Source organism: Gouania willdenowi, chromosome 1 (assembly GCF_900634775.1).
Source record: "Gouania willdenowi chromosome 1, fGouWil2.1, whole genome shotgun sequence".
Classification (NCBI taxonomy): domain Eukaryota; kingdom Metazoa; phylum Chordata; class Actinopteri; order Blenniiformes; family Gobiesocidae; genus Gouania; species Gouania willdenowi.
The window spans coordinates 3620464-3634020 of NC_041044.1; the positions used below are offsets into that span (position 1 = coordinate 3620464).

At 36.0% G+C, this 13557-nt stretch overlaps 1 protein-coding gene and 1 long non-coding RNA gene across 2 annotated transcripts in view; both read right to left on the reverse strand.

The window, feature by feature from the left end:
• Positions 1-4929, reverse strand: part of LOC114471931 (85/88 kDa calcium-independent phospholipase A2-like) — a 28400-nt gene extending 23471 nt beyond the window's left edge. Inside the window, exons 1-2 of the mRNA XM_028460935.1 lie at positions 4915-4929; positions 3541-3734 (exon numbers count right to left, since the gene is read on the reverse strand). Coding sequence (XP_028316736.1) covers positions 3541-3734; positions 4915-4929 — 209 coding nt within the window. The remainder of the gene's footprint in view (positions 1-3540; positions 3735-4914) is intronic.
• A 7584-nt stretch (positions 4930-12513) lies between these two features.
• Positions 12514-13316, reverse strand: LOC114465136 (uncharacterized). The gene is made up of 4 exons (XR_003674285.1): positions 13280-13316; positions 13066-13179; positions 12872-12964; positions 12514-12675 (listed from the first exon to the last, which is right to left on the reverse strand). It is a non-coding gene; the product is annotated as an uncharacterized LOC114465136 (long non-coding RNA).
• Between the last annotated feature and the right edge of the window lie 241 nt (positions 13317-13557).

The following is a 13557-nucleotide window of genomic DNA, read 5'->3' on the forward strand; positions in this document are numbered from 1 at the left end:
AGTTTGGACCGCGGAGCGCAAGGGACAAATGAACTAATCACCGGTAAAAATCCCAGTAAAACTCCAGAAAACAATCACCATTAATAAATATTATCTCCCTGGTAAAGACAGTAGCTCTAATAACTGGTAAAATGATAAACTGATGATATTACAGCCTGTGAATGCTGGATAGGGGACGCACTTACTCTGCTTCTGGGTCCTAGTGCCAGCCGGTTGGTGAAGCCTGTTCCGTTTACCGTGTTTACTGAGGTCCGTGTGTGTTTAATAAGTGTGTGTGTGTCCGTGTGAAAGTCTACATGTTTATGTCTCTGTCCATCCACTCTTTTCATTATATCCATGTCTTTTAAGGCTTTATTACATAATGTCGGCTGTAGTCCGGGCCGCCGCCATCTTGGATTATGTCGTCACCAGAGCGTCATCGCCGCAGAGTTGCACGAGCATAGAATGACTCAAATAACTGTAAAGAGGTCTTATATTAGTCTATTTTCTTTTTAAAGTGGTGTTTTTTTGTGGCTTTAGACTCCAATTACATTTATGTATATAATATGTTCCCCACAATATAAACAGGTTCACAATATAAATATTTTTTATAGTTTCTGTTTCCACTGTATCCAGAATAATAATAATTCTCAACAAGAACAATTGGTTGATTTGTCACATGACTTTTCCAGGGTTTGAGTTTGTTTTATTTAGTTTCACATCTACCTGTAGCTCTATGTTTTTTACACTGCTGACAACTTGTTTGTAGTTTTATTTCAGAAAGTTTCACTTTTACAGTTACAGTTGGAAACCTTTGTTAATTAAATATTACAGCAACCAAATTAAACTATATCAACTATGTGAATTAATGACAATAACCTGTTAAAGGCTTTTTCAAACTAAAAAATGATCTTGTGAAATCTGTGACCTGTTGACCTGCACAACTCAAAGAATCAGAATCATTATTTCTTGGCAGAAATGCTTTTAAACACTTGCTGTACATTCAGCTGACATAATAATCTTGTTTTCAAATATGTAGAATAATTGTGAATTTATCAGTAGCAGTAGTAGTTTTAATATTTTAGTTAATTTTTTTCCAGGCACGTTTTTTGTCCATCAAATGTATTTAAAATAAACTAAAATTAAAGAGAGAATGTTTTTTAACTGTCGAACCTTGTCATAATTTCATTTATTTATAGATTTTTTTTAAATTGATAAAAATAATGTTTTTGGTCTTGGTCTCGGTCTCGGCTTGTCTCGGTCTTGGTCTTGACTTGGTCTCGGCTCCCGAAAGTCTTGGTCTTGTCTTGGTCTCGGTGCATTCTGGTCTCGGGCAAGTCTTGGTCTCGGATGGTGTGGTCTTGAACACAACACTAGCGGAAGGGCTGCACGTGTATCTGTTTGCGTCTGCAGCAGCGAATAAGGTTGTTGAAACAGGCGAGGAGATGAACCATTAATATATAGCGATGAACACGGCGCTGTTAGTATCGATACTTTTGCAAGTGAGTATCGTATCCGACACTCACTTTTTTGTATCAATACTTTATTCAGTATCGAGTCTTTTGACAACACTAGTTGGAACTGTCGCCCCCTGCGGTCACAAATCTGTTTCTGGGTTAAAACTGTTTTTATCCTATTTTGGTAAACAAGAGGTTTACATCAACATCTTTAACTTTTCATGTTTTTTTTTAGAGCCACCAAAAGTAGCACAAGTTGTTATTTTGACTGATATCAAAATCAGACTGAATGTTTCACTCCAATAGAAAACAATGGGATGTTTACAGGCAGTGGGGCCGTGTGACATCATCAATCACGTGATTTCAACATGGAGGAACACACGCTCTAAAACTGTAAAGTAGTCCCATTTTTAAAAATTAATCAAAAATGAATATGGTGGATAATAATGCATTTTGTTAGACATACAGTAGATCTTCTTATCAGTACAATTCAAAAATTTAGGCCACATTTGTAAAAACAGTGAAAGATCCCTTTAAGTCAAGCAAGTAATCAGTTTTTGAGGAATTCTGTTGATTCAGCAGCTCGGGTCAGTCCACTTTTAACTGGTTACATGTAGGGCTGGGCGATATGGCCTTTTATAAATACCGCGATATTTTTAGGCCATGTCACGATACACGATATATATTTCGATATTTTGCATTACCCTTGAATTAACACTTTGATGCACAAAATCACACCAGTATGATGATTCTATATGTCTACATTAAAACATTCTTGATCATACTGCATTAATATATGCCAATTTTAAACTTTCATGCAAAAAAGGGGATATCACAACTAAGTCAAAGTTGACATAACTGTATTTATTAAACAGTGAGTGGCTCAAACATAAAATTGTCAACAGAAAGTGCACGTTCTGTGCAAAATTGTCACAGAGGCATTTCAAAACAAGACATTAGTGCAGGATGCAACTCACATGGCATTTCAAAACACAAAATTAAAGTGCACTTTTTGTACATAATGCCACTACAATATTTTAAAACAAATAGTGCCCTTTTGTGCATGTTGTCATTAAGATGACTGTAGTGGCAACACACAAAAACGAAATTTTACCACTTCCTTGCAGGACATTAAGTTTTCTGACTCGTCTGTTCCAAACATAATCCAATAAAAAATGAAGAAAAAAGAGGCAAGCGTAGGATGAATCAATCTGACTCTTTAATCCACAAAAAATAGAAAAACTAAAATAAAAGTTCCAAAATCAAAGTGTCCTTATATTTAAAGCTCAGTCTCAAAGTCCCAAAAATAATAAATCCTTACGTAAAGACCACACTGACGTCCGACCGCGACAATGACGTTTCCGATGGCGATGACGTCATTGACGGTGATGACGACGATGACGTCACTGACGGTGGCACTGGCGCTGACAATGCTGACCACTTTGACTGTTTAGGTTGACGGTTTGAAAAGTTTTTACGGTCAGAAACACTATTGCTCCTCGTCCTGCTTCCCTAAACTGCTGTCCTTTGACCGCATGGACTTCACCAGCCTGTGTTTTCCTTCACTTTTCGACACTAACCCACACTTTACGGTAGAAATCCAGGTTTACAGCAGCAAGTCAAAACCAATGGAGCACAGAAACTCTGATCATTTAAAAACGTCAACATAAATCAATATTTAAACAATATTACCTTTAAAACTATTTCAAAATTACCTATTCCAAACATATTAATATTTAAACATAAAAAATACTGACATAATAATGATATGGCTCTAACAATGACATTTCAAAAAAAAAAAAAAATTCAAAAAAAAAAAAAAAAAAAAGTCCGCGAGTTTAACGGTATGGTCATTTTCAACACCGCACAGACTACAAGCTGCGATATATCGAGTATATTCGATATATCGCCCAGCTCTAGTTACATGATGAATTATCAATGAAGAAGGACTGTGGACTGTGACAGTTTCACTTTAATCTGATCCTCTATCATCATCCGTCTAAATGAAGCCTTTAGAAATCATTTTTACATTCTGAGTACCAACAGTGTGCATTAGTTTGAGCTCTACTTCTCCAACTGATCAGTTCATGTCTCCACTACTGACCTGGGGGTCATTGTTGGGGTGTTGGGACACATGAGTAGACAGTCCCATGACTGACAATGGCTGTTCTTGTACAGCACCACGCGGTTCTCCTCTCTGACCTTGACTTTGCCTCCTCCTTCGTAGTCAGACAGCGGCACGTCTCGGACCCTGTAAGGGTTGTTGGACACGGTGTCCCACAGGTACTGCATCATCACCTGAAAAACAGAGAGACAAGGATGGGAGGGGGAGTGAACTATTAGGTCAGCACAATGTTTTAACAAAATATATAAAAACTCACCAAAACACAACATTGACAATCAGAAATTAAACAAAAGATCAGAGGTAGAGCTGGGTGATATGGATCAAAACTCATATCTGAATATTTTTCCTCCAAATATATACATATACGATATAAATCTCAATAATTTTATTTCAAATGATGTCTGACCAGAAATATAATTTAGGGTTAAAGGTCCAGTATTATGCTATTTTTCACCCATCACCAATTGTTCTAAGAACCACAACAACATAGTATTTGAGGTTTATTTTCACAAACTCGCCTGTTTTCTGGAGTTTTAGGCTCTGAAAAGTCACTTTCAGACCACTCCTAAAAACAGGCTGTTTTGGGGCCTTCATGCATATTCATGAGTGGGAGTGAACACACATGCTGCTTTATGGCGCAAATAACAACAAATTATTAAATACTGTATTTTCAAAGGAACAGAAAAAAAGGTCTTGTTTGTTCCTAATTAATTTATTTTTACACTTGCTATCCAATATTAAGTATAGTAAAGCTGCGGTGCCCAACCTTTTACACATTGTGGACTCATTATTACATCACAAAATTTTGGTGACCCCAGAGACATTTTTTTCTAGAATTAGTTTAAGATCATGTTTGTTATACTGTTTGTTATACTACTTTACAAATAAAAAGTAGAGCGCAAACTGACAAGATGCGCCACCTCAGATATTTTTATACAGCATTTTACTTTAAATATATATATATATATATATATTTTTTTTTTTTTTTTTTTTTTTTTTTGAGAAAGTAAAAGAATAGAATACAATTATTTGGGATTGTGTGTGTGTGTGTGTAGTGAAGAATAATAATTCAAAAACATATAATGAAACATCATTTTAATCAGTACTTCTCAATTATCAATTACGAAACATTTCAGGCGACCACGGTTGAAAAACACTGTAATAATAATGGTAGCTGTGGAATTAAAGTGCTGTTTAATAACTGTCCTCTCACTGCTCTGACAATATATTCTTGGAATTGCGTTTAATATGTTTCTCTACAATCCAAACCAGATTTAATCATAAACTAGTCTAGATTTAGGTGAGCATGGTGATCACTTTAATCAATGACACATGAATTATTGATGGCATCACCATTATAAGTGCCATGTTGTCATTATCACTGTTAAGATTGTATATATCTGCGCTCTTACTCTGTGTGGCTGTGTTGTAGAGGTTGGATGTTGTAGCGCATGTTCTCCCCTTGGGGCGCTGTGATGCTGTGTAGTGTTTAACACCGCAGCAGTTGTGTGTTCAGAAGAAGAAAATAAAGTATCCTCGGAGAGAGGACGTTGATGATCGGACCCGATGAAAGTGTCGTTTATGTGCACACACAAAGTACTCCATTAAGCTCAACACCTTAACAATCACATTAACACTAGAAGTCCCAGGGATTTCTATATCCCCCCAGAAGTCCCAGAGCAGGGTCAAATGAACTCTAGGACCAAACTGACGACTCTGATGGCTACAATTTGCATCTATTCATTTGTAAATGAATCACCTGAGAAATCCGCAGGGGGGAGAGCCTGACTCTAACAATGGAAGTCTGGAATGTTAGGGAGGAGCCTGGATAATTTCCATACCTATAGGAATAGCCTATTTTCATGCAGCCTTTTGTGCTGTGGGGAATAAATAGCTGACTGCTTCCACCACACAGTCATTAAAAATAAATAATGTTTGTGTTCTTTTTGAATGAAGCTTGTGTTGGATAGTTGGCATTTAAAAAAAAAAAAAAGTAACCAGAAAAATTGTAGATGTTATACAAAAAATGACAAAATCAGGAAAAAAGGTTGCTGTGTCATAGAGGGTTAAAGCCTCCACCTTATGAGAATTTTAAATATATATTTCTTACATAGTCCATTAACACATATAAAAAAAAAAATTAAAAAAAAGAGTTAAAATATCAATGCAACTGTATATAACTATATATTAACTGAAATTCTTCCTGAACCCAGGATGCAGGGCCCCTCGTGTGGTGCGACACTTACTGCCTCATTGACATAACAAAAGCAGCTGAGGACAGCCGTTAGCTCAAATCCTTTGGGTCGAATGACCCCTCTCTGGGTTTTATAGTTAAAAAGTTCATTTGACCCCTCTGTGGGACTTCTAGTGTTAATGATCAGTAAAATGTCTGCTTTTTTAAAGAAACACTGATGATTTATCTCTTTGTTTGTTATTACCAGCAGGAAAAAAGCGTTTTAATTGTCAATAAACGTGTTTATAATTGTCACTGTTCCATGTATAACAAGTGTGATGATAGGCAGGACTTTTATTTTATCAACGCTAACATTTGGAGTTAAAACAAGGCACACAAACCCTGCTTTGGTTAAACATTTTGAGCATTAAAATGTGTTGGTGAGTGTATTATATTAGCTGTGTGTGTTGAAGCTAATCTTCTAATCCAGTCACAGACACAGACGGTCGGTATCTTACCTGCTGCTAGCTGCTCTCTGACCGCCTGACATATGACAACAGCAACTACTACCGCTGCACTGCAACCTATCTTGATACCAGCCTGGCAGACGGGAGACGGTCCAATCAGAGAGTGGTAGGTAGGAAGGTGGGTGGGGCTTGTTCTGGTCTCTGACAAACCAGTGGTTCTCAACATAGACATTACGTAGCGCCTCATGACGTGCTGGACCACATGAAATGTCGCCGCCAAATTGGAGAGGTCTCTTCACTCTACGCTAGCACTGAACAATTATGCCGGTGTTTTGTACAGCTTTTAATTGCAATAACAGTATTCAAACCAATGGAAGCCTGTTTCCGCCACTAAAAAAAAAATAAAAATCAACAAGGAAAGTCATAATTATGGGAAACAAACTCATAATTATGAGATAGAAAGTCATAATTATGTGATAAAAAGTCATAATAATGAGTTAGAAAGTTCATAATTATGAGAAAGAACATATTTACAGCAGCTTGTTTATGTGGTGAGCTGACCGATCCGTGCGCCAAGAACGTTGGCCGTTTTTTTTCATATTCGCACATTTGCTCGAGTTGAAAATATTGAACTCCTGCAACTGTTTCGCATGACCAAAGCCAATCAGAGTCTTTGTTGACGATGACATCAGGCCGTCAACACGCACACCGGGCTGTTCACCCATTCAACCAAATTAGGGGAGTTCCTCAGTAGAAATAAATGCAGGCCAGGTGCATTAGACACCTGTCCAAGATGCCGGCTGTGCGAATCGTCAGCTCCAATAGGTCCATGAGGCGTCTATGTATATAATGTCTATGGTTTTCAACCTTTTCAGCCCAAAATAAAGATTCCAGAGACCATAGATATATATAAACACTAGATGAAGCAAGCAGGATTCGCCAGTGTAGCTCAACAGCGGCCATCTTACCTCAGACAACTGTTCTGATGCGCTCTACAGTAACTGTTGGAAGGTAAGTGATCAGCTTAAACAAAAATGGCAGTGGCTATCCGTACGATTGCCGAATCAATATGCCGACATTCTATCCTTATGCAGCGCCCCTATTTGGCCAGTTTAGGTCACGTGATAGGTCAGTCATTGGTCAGTTTAGGTCGCGTGACGAAACCTAACCCTTAACCTAAACTTAACCTTTAACCTAACCCTTAACCTAAAGCTAACCTTTAACCTAACCCTTAGATGCTACGTACGTGTACTTTGGTAACCGTACCAGTAGCACCGGGGGTTGTTCGTACGGCAACCGTACAAATAGACACTTTCAACAAAAATACCCTTAACTCAATGAAATATTGACAAATTTACAAATGGTTTGTTGAAACGGTACATGTTGAAATTGCCGCTTTTGCTCTCGAAAAATGACTTGATTAATGCGTATGAAGGGGGAGGGAGTTTTAACACACCACACATCTCCTCCTATCAGTCAGATCTCTCGTGAGCGCCTCTTTCCCATCAGTCAGTTCTCTTGTCAGTCATGTGTCAGTTTTCTTGTTTTACACATCACACAGTTTCTTATCAGTCAGTTCTCTCATTATTATTAAATCTTTTCAGAACACATTCCCAAAAAGCTATTTTAATGTTTTAAAAACAAAATCTATTTTTTTTCCCAATAATTTTATGACTAAATCAAAAGAAATTCCATAAATGAGAAAACTGAATGTTCAAGAAGAAGTGAAAATACAAAACAATTTGCTGGGTTGGACCAGTTCTGGCTGACAGATGTGATTTGGGTGTTTGTTGTCTTCTTATGTGTTTGGGTGCACATGTTATATTCTACTGTATTGTGTTTATGTGGTCTTTACCTCAAAAGACAAAATAAAATAACATTGAACCTTGAAGCCTCATCGGTAAACAACTCTTAGTTCACAGGACGGGAATATATAAAGCTTTTAACTCAATGGTCCCAACAAAGCTTTTTTATAAACTCAAATACCTTGTACTTGATGATGCCATTTGTAAATGGATTTTTAATTGTTTAACTTGCCAACCACGAAGGGTCAAAGTTAATGGTTATATTTCTGATGAGCTGTGTACTAGCACTGGTTCCCCACAGGGATGTATTTGAAGCCCCCTGTTGTTCACCCTGTATACTCACGACCTTGTAGCATCTCATGAAAGCAATGTGATTATTAAATACAACCATCATTGGACTGATCAGCTCAAAAGATGAATCGCATTATTGCGAGGAGGTAGAAAAAGTCATTCAATGGAGTAAAGAAAACAACTTGCTTTCGAACACATCAAAAACTGGTGAACTTGTTATTGACTTTTGTCAAAACAGAAATCATTTACGTATTATTATCAATGATTGGGATGTGCAGATTATTGTAAATTATTGGGCGTGATTCTTTCTCACGACTTGAACTGGAGCTCTAATACCAGTATCATTGTTAAGAAAGCAAGACAGCGCCTCTTCTTTTTACACAAGCTTCATGACTTCACTCAAAATGCTCAAAAATATTCTTTTAAATTTCTACTATTGCCTAATTGAGTGTCTTAACCAATTGTATTACTGTGTGATCTCATAATTTCACTCTGAAAGAAAATGTCTAACCCCATAAGTATGAGAAAGAAAGTCATAATAATGACATAGAAAGTCATAGTCATGAGTTAGTAAATTCATAATATTGTAATTACGTGATAAAAAGTCATAAAAATGAGTTAGTAAATTTGTAAAAAAAAGAAAGTCATAATTATGAGATAGAAAGTCAAGTCATGAGTTAATAAATTAATAATTGTGAGAAAGAAAGTCATAATTGTGAGATAAAAAGTCACTGTTTATTTTTGAAAATGTTAACAATATGGCAAACAAAATAAATGAAAAACAGAAAATAAATAGTTCTAAACAAAACAAAGTGTACAATATAAATAAAATAAAAAATACAGTATAAATATTTTTATTAACAAAACACTAAACCAACTATATGAACAATACAAATATTCAAATCAAGCATATCAAACATAACTTGATGAAAAATTGTGCAAAAGGAGAATTAGAGCTGCACCGGTTTGTGAAAACATGGCTAACTATGTTGATTTACCTCTGGTTTGCCATATTAACTCGCAACGTTTTAGATGTATGATAATATATGATAACAAGTTACTACTCGAACTAAACGTGGCCGACAGCCGAGGCACTGTAACGACCGATGGCCGGGGAAAACTACGCCGAAAAGAAAAAGCGGCCCCGGAAGCAGCGGGTTTTTCTGCCAGCATTCGCCGCCCCGAGAGCAGACAACGTGGCAGCGTCGCTACCGCGGAGAACTATTGGCTAGGCTAAAGTTGCTAAGCCAGGCAGCACGGCAGTATCAATGCTTGTCTCAGGCTTGAGGATTAACGCGACCATAAAATTACCGTTAAAAGAGCCAATAAGGATGTAGCTTGTTGGTCCGAGTGGTAAATATTATGGTAAAATGGTAAAAAAGTGATTGAAACCTTTTTCTTCCCTTGATTTAAACATATCAATGTTATTTTTAGCCTCCTCTGGGAAAGTCTTGTTTTGTTCTTTTTTCTTCCATTAATTTGCTGGAAGCAACGTTAGCATTACCGCAGCAATCCCAACACAAAGCTATAGCTGTTACATTTAAGGAAGGATTTGGCCATAGTTGACACATAGAAAAGGGCATTTTAAGAGACACAGAGTGCATATAAAGTTAATCCATCTGTGGATAAAAACATTTTATGAGCAGGGCGGGGGTTAACGGCTATTCCACAAATTATTTACAAAAGTAGGCATTTGGTGGGAAAGCACATTCATACATTCTGTCTAAATTAAATCCAGTGGATTTGACCTTTTAACTCAGACTACGTTCAACGTGCGACGTCTGCTAAAAAACTATTATGTTACACATGAATGTTTGGGGATTTATCCTGGATTAACATTTTAAACATGCTGGCTACCACCATCATTACAGTTTATATTGACGTGTTTGGTAAAGGGAAATACAGTTTATCGCCATGGAGACACAAAACTTGCTTAAGTTAGCTTAGCACACAGTACAGGCTAGAGACCAGTGGTTCTCAAAGTTTTTTGGCTCAACTTTCTCCAACGACAACATTTTCCTCAGAATACCAGTAATAGTGATAACATTTTTGAATAATATCATTTTGTAAAGAAGTGGAATTCAACAGTATTTTGTACCTTTTTTGCATCGTGACCCTATTTTGATATCAAAAACTTTCAGGCGGCCCCAAAGACACTTTTTTCTTCTAAGTAGTTTTTGATCATGTTTGTTTTATTGTGTTACAAATACAGAGCAGCTTGGATTAGTTACAAGTTGCACCAGCTCAGATATAAAGTGCATTTTATTTTACATAGATTTATATTTGAGAAAGTTAAACTATAGAATACATGTTGTTTTAAATTTAAAGAATATATTTTTACATAGTTATTATACATTTTTATCAATTACTCTACATTACAGGCAACCCTATTTAAATTCCAGACAACCCCACATGTGTCCACGACCCCACGGTTGAAAAACACTGATTTAGTGGCTTCAGAAAATATTTATTTCTATAGTTTTTATAATTTCCTGTCTTCTCCATTCTGGTGTGGGAACATTTATGATTCTTGTATTTTCAGTTAATTTCTAATCAAGATCATTTCTATAATCATTATTATGAATATCATTATTAACTAAAAATAAACATTTTAAAACCCATATTTTTCATGCTCACATTTAATAATTTTCCAGTATCTCTCTCTCTCTATGTACCCCCTGTAATGCCATCGTGTAGCCTTAGGGGTACACGTACCCCCATTTAAGAATCACTGGGCTCGACCTCCCACCATAGACCTACTCAGGTTTACATGCACACACTGACTCCAAAAATAAACAAAAAAAATGAATCCAAAATCACAGAAAATGACGACAAAACTAAAATTAGACAAAAATGACTAAAATAATCACAAAAAGAGTAAAATATACAAAACAAACACATTCAATGACCAGAAAATTGGCAATGAAAACAAAACAAAATGATTCCTAAAACTCAAAGTACTTTTACTACAAAGCTGGATCTGAATTATCAGTTATGAGTCATGTAGTGTCACACAGACGCAGGGCTCGAGACTGCGAGTAAATTGGTCACATATGCGACTATTTTTTCAGTGTGTGCGAGTAAATTTTTGTCTGGTCTCATCTGTGCGAGTTCTAGTGAAAATCCAAAAGGAGTAAACTTCCTCATCCTCTGAGTCTTCCTCCTGTGAATCAGGGTCCGACATAGACACTACACTGAAAGAAATAACTATTAACATTTACTTAGAAAAATACTTGTAAGTATTTGCATGATGATATTTGAATGAAATTTTACTACTCTAAATCAAGTAAAACTCTCTTGCCTTTATCAAGTAAAACCTAAATGGTATTTGTAAATAAATCTTACCCTACTAAATCAGTTTTATTACACTTGGTTATGTGAAATAATGAAGTAAGGTGTATGTGATTTTTTGGATATTTCTGTGTGTGTCATAGAAATACTGAGTAACTTTTATGTGTGCTGATCATATACAATAATGGATTACTTTATTTAATGTTATTTATATTTTATCTGTTGCATCAGTTTATTTATTCTTATTACAAAAATAAATATTAAGCACTAAATTTGAGTAATAACTACAACATGTTAAATTTTATTGAATTAATATGAAAAATCAATAATACAAAAATGCCAATATTTATCAACAACTTTTTTGTTTATTGACAACCTTTTTTGTCCAAGTTTTACACTTAAAAGAACAATGAATCGACAATTATTGTTATTACAAACAAACACAATGTCTTTTCTGAAGGCACAGCTGTGAGAAATGGCTGCATGCGTTTACAGCTGTATTAACATTCATGAACAGTTTCGTATTTAGGGCAACAAATGATTGCAGTAGAGTATTTGGCATTGCAGTAGACACAAACTAAACTAGACAAAGAACCAAAAATTTGTCTAAAGTCTGCATGAAAAAGTGACTTCCAAAACATAATGGCTTACAAATGAAATCCAAGAATAAAACCACTTTGAAACATGTGCAGGTGTTTCACCATAACAAAACTGCTTGCTAGCATAAAAATGCTATAACGGCAATGGCACGACAAGTCGCTTAAGCTGAACAAAATGTCATATTTTAAGTTTTGGACAGCAACTTCATTTTCAGGCTTTGTACTTTGGGGGATAGCTTTATTGCATCTAAATCTAAGAAAAGTTTCTGGAACACTTCAAAAGTGTAACGCAGTGTTGGAGGATAAACAAGATTCAGGGAATAAATGAGACCCATTAGCAGTGTACATGCCTTTGCAGCATTTCCACATCCAGTCAGAATCTCCTTGCCATCAAGAACAATGGAAACATCCACAGGCTCTTCAGCATAGGAAGCACGAACAACAGCGATCTTCATGTTGTGCTGACAAACATCCTCCAAGTTGTCCACCTAGATAAATAAAAGAGAGCAATAGTTACTTCAACACATACTCAACAGCGTACAAGTTTAAAGTAAAAAATGATATGCCCTAGCTATATTACAGTGAACTAAAATAAATAATAAACTTGAGTATGTTTTGTCTGTAACAGAATGATTACTAATTTAATAATCATAAATGCAATCATACAAATTTCAAGTATTTTACCTGGAAATCTAGAAAGAGGTCTTCCTCTTTTTCACCAAGGTAGAGCATTAATCCACGAATCACATCTCCACGTCTCATCTCAACAGTTTGGTCCTGTAAACAGTCAGACAGGAATTTATTAATAGTAAAGAAAAAATATTTAATGCACTCAGCACAAGTTCAAGACAGGTTCAATTGTGACCAAGTAAACACACCTGTCTCAGGTTGTCCAAGACAGGTCTCAGTTTTGCTCCAATAGCACCACCCTTCTTCCCTACTGGATCTCCTTTGTGACATCTGCTCTCCCTAGACTTCAATGTATGGCTCCCCTGAAAGACAAAATTACAAAAGAAACAAAAAAGAAATGAGGAATTAAATTAATTAATTTAGTTAGCAAACAATAAATAATGTTTACAGTTAAATGCTTACCAGACTGAAAGTGTGTAGTATCTTAGTGGTCTCAGTTAGGATTACTTTACTCTCCCCTTTTCTAAAAGACACATTTTAGGTCATTTCAAAATTACTAATGACATCATCTTTGCTGTGATTGTGTGACCAAACTGTTGTAACAGTATAGTTAACAGGTAATAAGCATGCACTGATGGAATTTTGGTACACAGATTCCAAATCAAACATACCGGCTGGTGCTTGAAGGGTTTATGCTGCCTGCCGTTTGTCTTTTGAGAAATATGGGTCACTGTAGGACA